This window comes from Tiliqua scincoides, chromosome 5 (genome assembly GCF_035046505.1).
Source record: "Tiliqua scincoides isolate rTilSci1 chromosome 5, rTilSci1.hap2, whole genome shotgun sequence".
In the NCBI taxonomy this organism is placed as follows: Eukaryota; Metazoa; Chordata; class Lepidosauria; order Squamata; family Scincidae; genus Tiliqua; species Tiliqua scincoides.
Genome location: NC_089825.1, coordinates 57,065,931 through 57,078,389, shown reverse-complemented (window position 1 = coordinate 57,078,389; position 12,459 = coordinate 57,065,931). Strand labels below are relative to the sequence as shown.

Genomic DNA, 12,459 nt, shown 5'->3' with positions numbered 1-12,459 from the left:
GCCCAATCCAATCCACACTTACCTGGGAGTAAGTCCCATTGACGCCAATGGAACTTACTTCTGAGTAGACATGCATAGGATTGGGCTCTGAGGCTGCCATCCTATCTACACTTTCCTGGGAATAAGCCCCATTGATTCTAATAGGACTTACTTCTGAGTAGACAAACGACACTCTCAGGGCTGGAGGAGGCAGAATCCTGCGTGGAATGAATGCACCACTGAAGGATCGGGGCCTCTTGCCCTCCCCCACCCCCCCCCAAGGGCCCCCTGCCTGGAGGGCAGTGAGGGGACGCAGGAGACCAGTCTCCCCCTTCAGGGGCTGGGAGGAAGGCAGAGCAGCCTGGGCTGCTGTTGCCCTTTAGGCCCCCGCCTCCCTGCGTCCCCCCCTGCGGGATCGAGGAGCCCTGACGTGGCCGGGCGCTGATTGGCCGGGCGGCGATAGGATCGAGGTGGCCCGCAAGTTAAGGCGGAGGAGAGCGGGGGCCGAGCGCACACCGACAGCCCTCCTGCCTGCGCAGCCCGCGAGGAGCCGGCCAGTCCCCGCCAAGGAGAGCCTCCCGCGTCCCGCCAGCCTCAGGCAGCGGAGAGGATGGGCGCCCCAGTACCCGGCCCGCTCCCCTGAGCCGCCAGGGCGGGAAAAGTTCTGCCTCCCCTGACTCCCTCGCAGGCCCCCTCCCTCCCCGCGGCTGCTGCCTTCGGCCCTGCCGACTGGAAGGGGCGATCGGAGCCCCTCCTCGGCGCGATCGCCGGTGCGCCCCGCGGCCATGGAGTATACGGCCTCCCCCAAGCCGCAGCTCTCCTCGCGGGCCAACGCCTTCTCCATCGCCGCGCTCATGTCCAGCGGGAGCTCCAAGGAGAAGGAGGGCGCCGAGAGCACCATCAAACCTCTGGGTGAGTCCGGCCGGGAAGGGGCGGCGGGGCCGGCAGGTGGTTTTGCCAGGAGGACCCCGCGGCCCTAGCCACGTCGGGGAACTCCTGGGAAGCCTGTCGGGTCCCGTGTAAGTGTGGATAGGATTGCAGCCAAAGTCCTGTTGTAATAACCAGGACTGACTTCTGAGTAGACACGCATAGGAGTGCGCTGTGAGGCTAACAAGCCTCGGGTTTCTCTTTTGCTATGCAAACAGAACTCGTTGAGAACTCTTTGTGGTGAAAAGCACTGTAGCAGAAGCAGTAATAAGCAGTTCAATAATGTCACTACTACTAGTAGTAGAAGTAATAGTGGTAGTAGAGTCAACTAAAATATCACCGAGTGACAGCAAACTCTTTCCCAGGCTGAGTGTTCAGCAAAACGAGGTGGTGCAGTAGACAAGTTGGGCTGGTGGAAAAGCCCCCCCCCCCGCCCCAAGGCTGCCCTTAGGAACTTTTGAGAGACTGCAATATACAGTCTCACTCAGAGCAGCTGTTGGGATCCTGTTGAGGGGCGTGTGTGGCCCGATCCTATGGGTGCTTCTTCGGATGTACGTCTCTCTCAGCGAGTTCAACGAAAGGGGCTGGCGCTCAAGCCAGCGTGCCTCGTAGCGCAGCCTTCCGAGTGCAGTTAAACCTCCCCCTCCCGAGGAGAAGATGCGGAGGTTCGGTGGCTTGGCTGAGCACATTCCCCTCGATCCAAACGGGCAGGGAGACGTCAGAGATCGAATCGAAACGAGATCGCACTGAACCCACCGCAGAGGCGTCTCAACCGAGTCTGCAAGCGCGTTCAAACGTACTTGCAGCCCCAGCCTAGGCGTGTCTACTCGGAAGTAAGTTCCGGTGTAGTCGATGAGACTCACTCCCGGGTAACTGCAGGGGATTGCAACTCTAATGCGTTCTCAGTTGCCTTGTCGAATGCGACGGGGCTTGCTGTCGAGTTGTAGGGCAACTAGACTTGGGACCCATCGGGAAGGTCACGGCTGGGCCGACCTGAGTTTCTTGGAAGACTCCGCTATTCTCTTCCAAGAGATTCTGTCGGGTCCTCTAGCTGGAGATCGCTGCACTCCTGGCCACCTCCAGAGCAGCAAACCCAGAAGGGCAAAATTAGATGGAGGACAAGGTGGTCGTGGTGGGATTCACTGTTGTTTGTTTTTTGTTTGTTGTAGTTGGATTCCTTGCTCATGGGCTCTTTAACCTAAAATCCAGAAGGAGCGAGCCAGATCTCTCAACCCATAGGATTTGGAATCCCATGGGAAATGCTGAAGGCTGCAACTCTGAGAACATTCCACTTGCAAGTAGTTAACTCAATTTAGCTGCGTTGTGGGATTCGCTTCGGAGTAGTCATGCACGGGATTCAGCCGTGCTTTGTTAAGAATTTACAGTTCAAAAAGCAGGACCCTTCCTAAAACTTGGAGCCAGGAGCTTCACTGGCGTCTCTGGGGATCTGCTTCCGACCAGCATCGCTCTAGGGCTGCGATCCTGCATATTCTTCCTTGAAAGTGGCTCCTGTTGGGGAAAACTCTCATTGTGACTCTTATCAAGGAAATGTGGTGTTTGGGGATGGTATGATAGAGGGTGGGGTGATCCGAAGTGGGGGCCTTGGAAAGAAAAGGGATGGTCTTTCCAGTGAAAAGTGCAAGGCACTCACAATACTTAAGCCATTTCTGCCCAACGTTGCATATATGCAACAGGGACCAAATGTGTACATCTGTGGGCCAGGCAAAAATGGGTTTATTCTTCTGAAGTCCAGTCAAAAAGGATGCCTAGATATTTATGACTGTGATCCAAAAGCCTCCTATGCTTGAGTACATCCCAGCTGGATTTCTAGTCTGATCCAGAACATGTTTACTAGCAAGCAAGCAATCCTTTATCAGGAATTCATTGCTGTCTACTCAGAAGCAAATTCCAGTATTGTCAATGGGACTTGTTCCCAGGTAACTGCAACAATGAATTCCTGATAAATAGGTGGGGATTACAGATGTCCTCCCTAACACCCATCTCCTAAATACTTTTATTTGGAAATGGCCCTCTGATTCTGCATCAAACAAGTTCACCTGTAAACCCACATGGTAGAGGAGGGGGCTGGCTATCAATAGTAATAATTTAAACTGTGTCACGAGTTCACAGCTCTTCACAAAGTTTCACAAGCAAAAACTTTTTCCTCAAAGGACCTTGTAATGTCTTTAAAAAAAAAATCAGATATTCGTAAGTTACAATTTCATCATCTGACATCAAAAAGTTTCTTTCTGTTCGCTTTGGCCTGGCTCCAGACATGGGCTGCCTCGCCCTCTGTCACCGTCAATTAATATAGCATGGTAGTGTTATCTTCAATTAGTGTTGTGAACAAACACCACTCTTGTACCTTTTCAAGCTTGACACAGAAGTGTCCCCTTGCATTTCATGTCAATTTCACACACCCCTGGATACATGTCAATTTCCCCGCTCTCTATACCTTGTGTGTGTATCTGGTGGTGTATGGCCCATACATTTCTTAGGCTGAAATCCTAACCTCACTTTCCTGGGGGTAAGTCCCATTGAACACAAATAGGACTTACTTCTGATAGACCTGTTTAGGACTGTGCCCTTAGGGGCTTACTCTCCCATTGTTCAATGGGGCTTACCTGACAGCCCAATCTTATGCATTACTCAGAAGTAAGTACCATTAGAGTCAATGGCATCTATTCCCATGAAAGTGTGGCTAGAATTAGGCTGTGAGTCTATCAGGTGCCACACTCCTTATGTTTCCCCATTGATTCGTTTTAAAATTCCGTTTTGCAGTTTTTGAACCTCAGAATTCTCCTGAAGCCATTTTCTACATCTAGCTTTTCCTGTCTTGAACCAAGACCTTATCACAGACCCAGACTTGAATGACTTCCAGTTCCAACAGTTTCTTTTACGACTCTTTAAAAAATTTTAAGCCCTTTTCTGAACCCTCAGGACTTCACTGCGCTGTAGCTATAGCCACTTTTTAATCGTTAATAGAAAAGGGATGTCTTTAGAAAACGGCTGTTTCTATTATAGGAAAGGAAGAGTAGGGAACCTCACGGTGAATACTAAAAACGGATCCACTGGATCCCGAAGGTGTTCCAAAAAGTGAGATGGAGATCATTCTGTCTGGTCTGCGCTTGTTTATCCCTCGTCTGTGTTTATTTCTGACTCAGTGGAATGAAATAACCAAACAGATCCCTGCTCAAAACATCGCAACGTGAAGGAAAATACTGAGCAAGAGTTCACTCTGGGGATTGGTGGAAGGGGTTTGTTTCAACACTTCCCCATAATGAAGATTAGCTTCCTGGATGCTTCTGTCTTGTACAACTGCATAGGTGTAGTAGCCTTCCGCTGGTTGGTAAGAAAACACCGATCTCTTCCTCCCCTTCTACTTCTAAACAAAATAATATAATATCTCAGGTTGGAATCAATCAATGCAAAGTGGCCAAACCTTCTGGCTGGGGAGGGGGGGAGACCCCATAAGGCTGTTCAAGCAAGAGGACAGGGAAAAAGTTTTCGATGTGTGCTGAACAGTCTTGTCTCAGCCAAAGATCCCGTGGCACCCAAGGGTGCTTCATCCTGTCTGGCTCGTGTCTCGAATATACTCGTATTATATTCCACGCAAAGAACGTTACCGAGTCCTAAAGCGGACTCTGTATCTTAGCGTCCAGCCTGCACCTTTGAGTGGAGGGGGGGGAGGGTTGGTTCACTTTGGGTTCGGTTCTGCTAGATCCGCTTCCCAGACCGGAGGCCTTAAGCGGGTGTTGTGTGCCGCAACGCTGAGAGCTGGACACCCGCAGCCCGAAGTTCTAGCTTTGCTTGCAGCTGTGGCGTATCCGGAGGGGGGGCCAAAGCGCTAGGTTTTGCAGGGAGTCTCCCCATGCCTTCTTTTTGCCCTTCCCGCCCGGAATGGCTCCGAAGGGGAGGGGCCGCTTGCACTCCGTGGGGAGGCTCCCTGCAAAACTTAGGGCTTTGTCCCCCTCCAGCTACGCCACTGGCCCGCAGTCCAGTTCCTCAGAAATCTTTGGGATATGACACGCTTCGATCTGCAGCCTGACAATGTCATTATTAAAAAGGATCTGTAAGTTTCAAGCTGACTTGCTTTGGTGACTTCACTGGGATGCCCTGTGGAAAAGATCATGCTGGGGATCCGGGTGGAAGCACACCTATTTTGAAAGAAAGCAGTCAAACAGCTCACAAAATGCTTTTAAAAGTTGCAGCAAAATGTGTGCTGGACCCTGTTCAGAGCAGCTCATCTGTCGCGTTTCATTTCCTTGTGACGTGATGGCGGGAAGACAGTTCGGCTGATTTTATTTTTAATACCCCTAAGAACTTGGGTGGTTCGAAGTTGCGATCTAAGGGTATGATTACTCGGACCCTTTTTACTCAGATATAAGTATTAGTATTAGTCAGATATAAGTTCCCCGGAGTTCAAAGCTATTCATCCCCAATCAGTCGTGGATAAGGCCGAAACTTTATATGGCAAAGATTTGTTATAAGGTATTTATAAGGCAGATTTGTTTCCGTGTCAATACGTGCACGCGATCCTTTAGACCAGTTTCTCAAACTGTGAATCACAAGCCCATTTCGGGGGGGGGGGTCCCCATTCATTTCAATAATTTAATTTTTAATATAGTAGACTTGATGCCACCGTGGTATGTGACTGCATTTGGGGAAATGTTACAGACCTGTACTTTTAACATGCTACTACATATATTCTTTTAACAATGATAGTAGGTGGGACTTACTCCTGGGTAAGTGTGGGGAGGATTGCAGCCTAGGATTCTTAAAAGTTTTCCTGCTTGATGATGTCACTTCTGGGCATGCCATCACTGGTGGGCCCTGGCAGATTCTCATTTTAAATAGTGGGTCCCAGTGCTAAAAGTTTGAGAACCTCTGCTTTAGACGCCTTAAGCCATCCTTAGGCACTCTGCCCAACGTTGCATATGCACAACAGGGACCAAATGTGTACACTTGTAGACCGGGCAAAAAAGGGTTAACACCGCAAAACTGAATACCAAGCAAGGCCACAATCGACCCCGAAGTTCCCCTTGCGAGCCTCGTCCCACTGAGAAGGCGCGAGGGTAGAGGGGATTCACTTCAGTGGACCGTGGGAAGGTGATATTGCTGGTGGATTAAGCCCACAAATGGTGTGTGTGTGGGGGGGGGAGGAAGATAGGTAGCTATTGCCCAGTTACAACGTCTTGACACGCGTGTGTACACGCGTACGTTGGAAAACGCAAAGCACAATCCTAAACTTGCCTACTCAGAAGTAAGTCCCATTGCATTCAGTAGGGCTTACTACCCGAACAGTGTGGATAGGATTGGGCTCGCAGACCTCCGTTTCCAAACCCAGGCAGTCATGATGCCACCGCATTCCGACGCTCACTCTGAATGTTCTAGGACTGGACAAGATTAAGGTTCCAATCCGAGCCACAGTACTTGCGAGTGAGCCCCATTGATTAGAATAGGACTTATTTCTGGGTAGACAGGTACAGGATCGGGCAGCAGTGGTCATCTTCAATAGGTTAGGACCGCTACAGTAGTTTGATTTTAAATTCGGTTTAAACCCCACGGCGTTCAGATCCCACGAAAATCGCAGCCCCCTGGAAGGCGTTGTGGATCAGGTTGCGCAGGACTTGGACAGATTCCCTCGGAAGTGGGTTTTATAGGAATTGACCGCTGGATAAGTGTTTAGGATCGCATCCGTGAGGTCTTCCTTGCGGCTCGTTCATTTTGCGCTGCTTTTCCGTTACATTCCCATTGGGTTTTCACTCTGAAATAAATCCCAGGAAGACTTTGCTTTCTCGTAACCTCCTGCGCGTTTACTCGGACGCAGATCCCTGCGAGCCCAGCGGAGCTCGCTCTTTAGGAAGCGTGTTTAGGGTGGCAGCCTTCCTCTGGGCGAGTCCCGCTGGAAGTGTGTGTAAGACCATCGCAGGGGTGGGGGGGGCGAGGACTGGCCGGGAATTGAACCGGTTCTGGATCGGTCCTGCGCTGTGTTCAGCAACACGAGGCGAAGGCTACAAGCCGAAGCACACTTTCCTGGGAGCAAGCCCCATTGAACGTAATGGGATTTACTTTTGAGTAGACCCGTTCAGGATTGGGCTGGAAGTCTCTCTGGTTGGTGTTGGGTGGAGGCGGGGGTGGGGAACGTCCCGATCCTTGTCTCTGGGCAATTGCAGCCCCACAGGAGGGCAGGCTCTATTTTGGTTTTCCCTTCTGAAGTCCTCTGGGCCAGTTGGCCAAGATCTCCCTTCCCTCCCCCGCCTGCGCCAGACCCTCAACTAGTTTTTTTTTTTTTCAAGGGCGGTGATAATGGGGGCAATTAAGCCCTCTCCCTGCTTTCACTCAAGCTGTCTCGTCCAAGCCGAGGGCCCTTATCAGCTGGCAGCCCGGGAAGCTTGGACAGCAGAGCCCCCAGTGAACACGCCCGCCAGGCTCTGCACGCCTCCCATTCAATTCAATGGAGCGCTTCTCCAGTGGAGCCGCGGATTTGACGATCGTCTCCAAGCGGGGGCAACGGGACCTACCTTCCAGCCCTTCCGAAAACCCCTTTTCCATTCCCACCCCAGCCACCACCACCCTTTTCCTAAAGATCAGGACCTACTCTGACGACGTAGCTTCGAGACGCGTGTGCTCAGCGCGGTTCCGCGAATCGAAGGCGGGACGAAGTTCCATACATTCTTGGTCTCTTTCCCTGGCAGCCAGCTGGGGACGATCCGAAACGAGGCAGGGTTTCCAAGTCCCTTTGATCTCAATGACAGGCAGTGAAACACGAGTGGGAACCTCTCCCAGACGGATCGTGGCCTGCCTCTGACCACCACTCACTGCCCCCCCAGCCCAGAGTGAAGGTATACCTGAATGCGCCCCCCCCGCAGTACCTCCTCCCCAAATTCACAGCCCATTCCGCCTTCTTCCTGTAAAATCTCTTCTTTTCCCAAGTAAAGGAGTCTTGCAACCCCACCTAGAGGCGTCCCACGGGATTCAGTGGGGTGCCGCTGTCCCAACCTCTTAGGTGTCACTGGCCCAAATCCTAATCAGCTTTCCAGCTCAGGCATAGCTGTACCAATGGGGCATGTGCTGCATCCTGCACTTGGGGGGGGCAGACACTGAAGCCCCCTCAAGGTAAGGAAATGTTTGTTCCCTCATCTCAGATCTTCGTTGCCTTTACCTTGGCACTGGAAAGTTGCTTAGGATTGCACCCACTGTCACTTAAATTTGGACCTCATAGCAGAAGTCCTCCTCCTCCATTTAAAAATGAAAAATATACAGTACATTTACTATATCCCCATCCCCATAAATATATTTTAAATTGATGTATATTTTAAATTGATGTAAATATGCATTGAATATACTGTACATCCCCAGATCAGTCATTAAACCTGGACTGCCTTTTGTTTTCTCTCTAATATGAACTGGGTTCATCAGAGAGGTTTTTCTCGTTCAGCCCCTTTGCCCGCTGAGTTCAGTCCAGCTGCAACTTGGGATTTGAAAATCTTGCTGATAGTTTGAGTGGTAGGATGTGTGTTTTCAAGGACAGAGTGGGCCACTGTGATCCAAAGGAACTTTCTCCACTAGGTAATTTGGAGATACTGGTGGATCTAAAATGCATAAACAACCCTGCATGTAGTTAGCTAGATGCTAGGGAGAACACAAGTCTAGAACTCTTGGCCCTGACATCTAATTTCCTACCTGCAGACATTTTATTTTATTTGGCGTGGAAGAGCATTCCAGCTAATGACCCCCTCCCCCACCAGCAGCCCAGGTTTCTCATCTCAGTGTAACAACCAGGCCGAAGTCTTGTGCTCCTTGCATAAATGGGCACCGCACAACCCAGCCAAGTGTACCTTTAGGACTCCAGCAGAGCCATCACTAGTCACAACTCTTGCTTTAAATGGCTTCTTCAGCTTTCCCTTCTGTGTTGGTGGAAAGTCAGCACCAGTCCTGATTTCAAGAAAAGAGATTGCCAATTTATTCCCTCTTGTTCTTGTACTAAAATCGTAGGAACAGGAAATGGAAAACTGGGAGTGGATTTGTGTGTGAGTGGATAAGTTCTCCAACAAGGTCTCTACAATGCTTTCTACTGCTATTATTATTACTGGTATTATTATTGGTATTTATATACCGCTTTTCAACTAAAAGTTCACAAAGCGGTTCACAGAGAAAAGTCAAATAACTCATTTCACTTTGTCATTCCCCCTAAATTGAGGTGAGAAGGTAGTTTGAGACCAAAGTCTATTGTATAACTGTTCAAAAGCCTTCGTTTTTTGATTCAGTTTCCCTGAGAAAAAGCACATTTAAACTAGCACACATAATAAAAACAAGCAATAATATTGAGGAAGCATCAAACCAGCACAGTTCCCCAGTGGGTATCCCTTTGCATTCTCAATGAGGCAAAATTCTCCCAAATTTAATCACTTTTCAGACCTTTTTATTTCAATCGGAGAGATTTCAAATGGTGTTTAGCTTTCTGTTGAAAATAAAGGAGATTTTCTGTGCAGTTCTCCTATGCAAGTTTACTCAGAAGTAAATTCCACTGAGTTCAATGGGACATTAGACCCAAGCAAACATGTGGAGGACTGCAGTCTCAAGTGTGACTAAATTTCCACGGTGGAAATTATGGGTAGAGGCTCAGCTACAGTGGAAGGGAAAAAGAGAAGGTTTACAATCATTCCAGCTTCATGTGATTACGTCAACATCCAGTATTCTCAAAGGTGCTGTCAATTTTCTATTTGTCAATTGCTCTTGTAGATCCAGCCTTTTCTATGTACTTGTCAATTTCACTTCTGTGATTGTCTTTTAGATTGAAATATTTCCTGGGAATTGTCAGTTTCTCCTTTAGCCCTGTTGACCTGCCTTCTGGACAGTCTATGGGTTTTCTTTGACTTGGATGTGATGCCTGATGAATAAAGTCATCAGTTTCTCACTGGTTTGTTCTTTCCCATTCACCTTTTTTCTCTGTTCCCTTTTCCAGAACAATTTGTGGAGAAGTCCTCTTGCTCTCAACCTCTGAGCGACTTGCCTGTCTTGGACTCGCATGGGGACTTCAGCACCAGTAGCAGCCCCTCCTCCCTGTGTACAGAACCCCTTATCCCCACCACCCCCATCATCCCCAGCGAGGAAATGGCTAAGATCTCTTGCAGTCTAGAGACCAAGGAGCTTTGGGACAAATTCCATGAGCTGGGCACGGAGATGATCATCACTAAATCGGGAAGGTAAGGCTCTGCAACAGCCCCAGAGGGACAAGAGAGGTGTAACTGAAAAGTTAAGAATTCATTGAATGGGCTTTTATTTTGTGGAAGATGAAAGCAAACAAGAAGGGACAGAAATGGAGAATGAGACAAGACAGTTGTAGGAGAAATTGCAAGTTGATTTTGAGGTCTGGAAAAGAAGGGTTCTAACATAATCAAACCTCCACGTTATGGTTGGTGTGTTATGGTTGAGAGGGGAATAATTGTCTATCTTGGGAGAATCTGGAATGTGTTAGTAAAGGGTACCCTAACCTTTGTCGACACATTTCTGCCCAGCCCACAGGTGTACCCATTTGATCCCTGTTGCGTATATTCGGACAGAAATGGCTGAGGGATACCAATTTGCTCATCTGCACTCAGTGTCTCATCACCCCATTACTTCAGGACACTGGGTGACACAACAGCTGAGCATGTGAACCAAATCCACAGAAAAGTATTGATTGAGGTGTTGTCAGAAAATATGTAAGCCTGGTCTCTGTTTGATCTGTGATGGAGGTTTCACACCTGCTTGTCATCAGTTGATGTTGCAGTTACTGAGTGATGACCCTGCATGTGTGCATCAGTCCTTAAAACCTGCATTTAGTTAACTGTCTGGTATGTTAGATGTTATATTTTACTACTTTGAAAATTAATATGTATTTCATTTTGGAGTCAATTACTAATGCAGTACAACAGGGGGGAAAATGATGTGCCTTGGGATTCACTATGTGAAGGAAAGAAGGGATAAAATAATACAATCAACCTGGTGTAATTCAATAGCAAGTTTGGGTATCTGTTAGATCTAGCAAAGAAGTCAAAATTGCTGTGCTAACAGGCCACAAGAGAAACAGCAGAAGTTAAGGGGGAGGGGCAGTATTCTTTGTTTCCAAAGCATGCTAGAGATCTACTGCAAAGTGGAAGGAACATGGCAATGCTGCCATGGCAATTGCCAATATTTGGCAATGACAGATGGGAAAAAATGCATTGTGTCCCTTTTCTTAGGCATCATTGGTGAGTGGTATAGTTAAAAAAAAAATATTTTTATCAAATCAATATGATTTATTTTATCAATGCCGTGACAGAGTATTAAGACCCGGATTCTCCTTTCTGCCTTGCTTTAAAGTACATCCAAAAGATACACAAATGAGTGCACCTGTGCATTTAGACATGCCTTTCACGCTCTTTTGCCCAGTCCACATGTGTACACATTTGATCCCTGTTGTATATATGCAATGTTAGGTAGAAATGGCTTCAGTAACATTGCTTCCATTCTGCCCAAAACTTGCCCATTTCCCATCACTGAAGATGGTTTAACTGCACCTTAAGTCAAAATGTACAGACTGGAAAAGGGAGGAAGTTGGATTTGCATGTCTTAGTTTCTCTTGGCTACTCAGTCACTGAAAAGCCCTGCAAGAGTCCCACCCATTCTGATAATGCTAATCATAATAGGATAAGTGGTATGAACACTAGGTACTGTTTCTCAAAGTTATACTTTCCTTGTGGGAAAAGTTCACTTTTCCAGCACTCCTAAAGTACAATATTTTGTCAATGGGAAAATGCAGACATTCTCGCCCTCCCCTTCTGCTAGTGCTTTCATTGAGATGGTGTGCTTTCTGTTGGATGATGCCCATGGCACCACTGTTAACCCAACTCTTGTGCCATGATGCCTTAGTTGAAACTTTTGGTGGTGGTGGGGGGAGTGTTTGTTTGTTTGTTTATTAGAGAACTCCTCAACTATCTCAACTCCTCAAATACCCAGTTATAGTTATCTCATTTACACCAGGAAGTACGTAGCCCTTTTACAAAGAAATAATGATCAATGCTAGCAGGACCACTTACTTTTTCTGAAGCAAATGCCTGTCGTTTAATGGTCCTCTTGCTTCCTTTTCCTTTTGTTTTCAATTATCAGATCCAGCAATTTTCAACCTTTTCCATCTTGTAGCACCTTGGCGCAGCCACTAAAATTGTCAAGGCACTCCATCCCTTATTTTACAATTGACAAGGCACACCATGCTGCTGGGGAGGGGCTCACATCCCCCAATGGCCCTACTAATAAATGACTCACCCCGAAACTCCTGTGTCAGACCTGCTGACCCTTTGTGGCACACCAGTATGCTGCAGCACACTGGCTGAAAATTGCTGAACTAATCTATCAATCAATTAATCTCCTGCGGTAATATTCTGCCTTTCTATCTGTGCACGCGGGGCGTTTTAACAAGTTTACAGTGGCATCCACTCAAAGGGTCACACTATATATTTTGTTAAGTGCATCATTGGAGTTCATTGTTTTTTCAAAATAGAAACCATGGTGGGGGAATTTGGATTGTTG

The 12,459-nt window shown here is 48.0% G+C and overlaps 1 protein-coding gene across 1 annotated transcript in view; it reads left to right on the top strand.

The window, feature by feature from the left end:
• The first annotated feature begins 476 nt into the window (after window positions 1-476).
• TBX20 (T-box transcription factor 20) overlaps window positions 477-12,459 on the top strand; it is a 52,145-nt gene continuing 40,162 nt past the window's right edge. Inside the window, exons 1-2 of the mRNA XM_066628329.1 lie at window positions 477-891; window positions 9,875-10,115. Of these exons, the coding sequence (XP_066484426.1) occupies window positions 765-891; window positions 9,875-10,115 (368 nt within the window). The 5' untranslated portion in view covers window positions 477-764. The remainder of the gene's footprint in view (window positions 892-9,874; window positions 10,116-12,459) is intronic.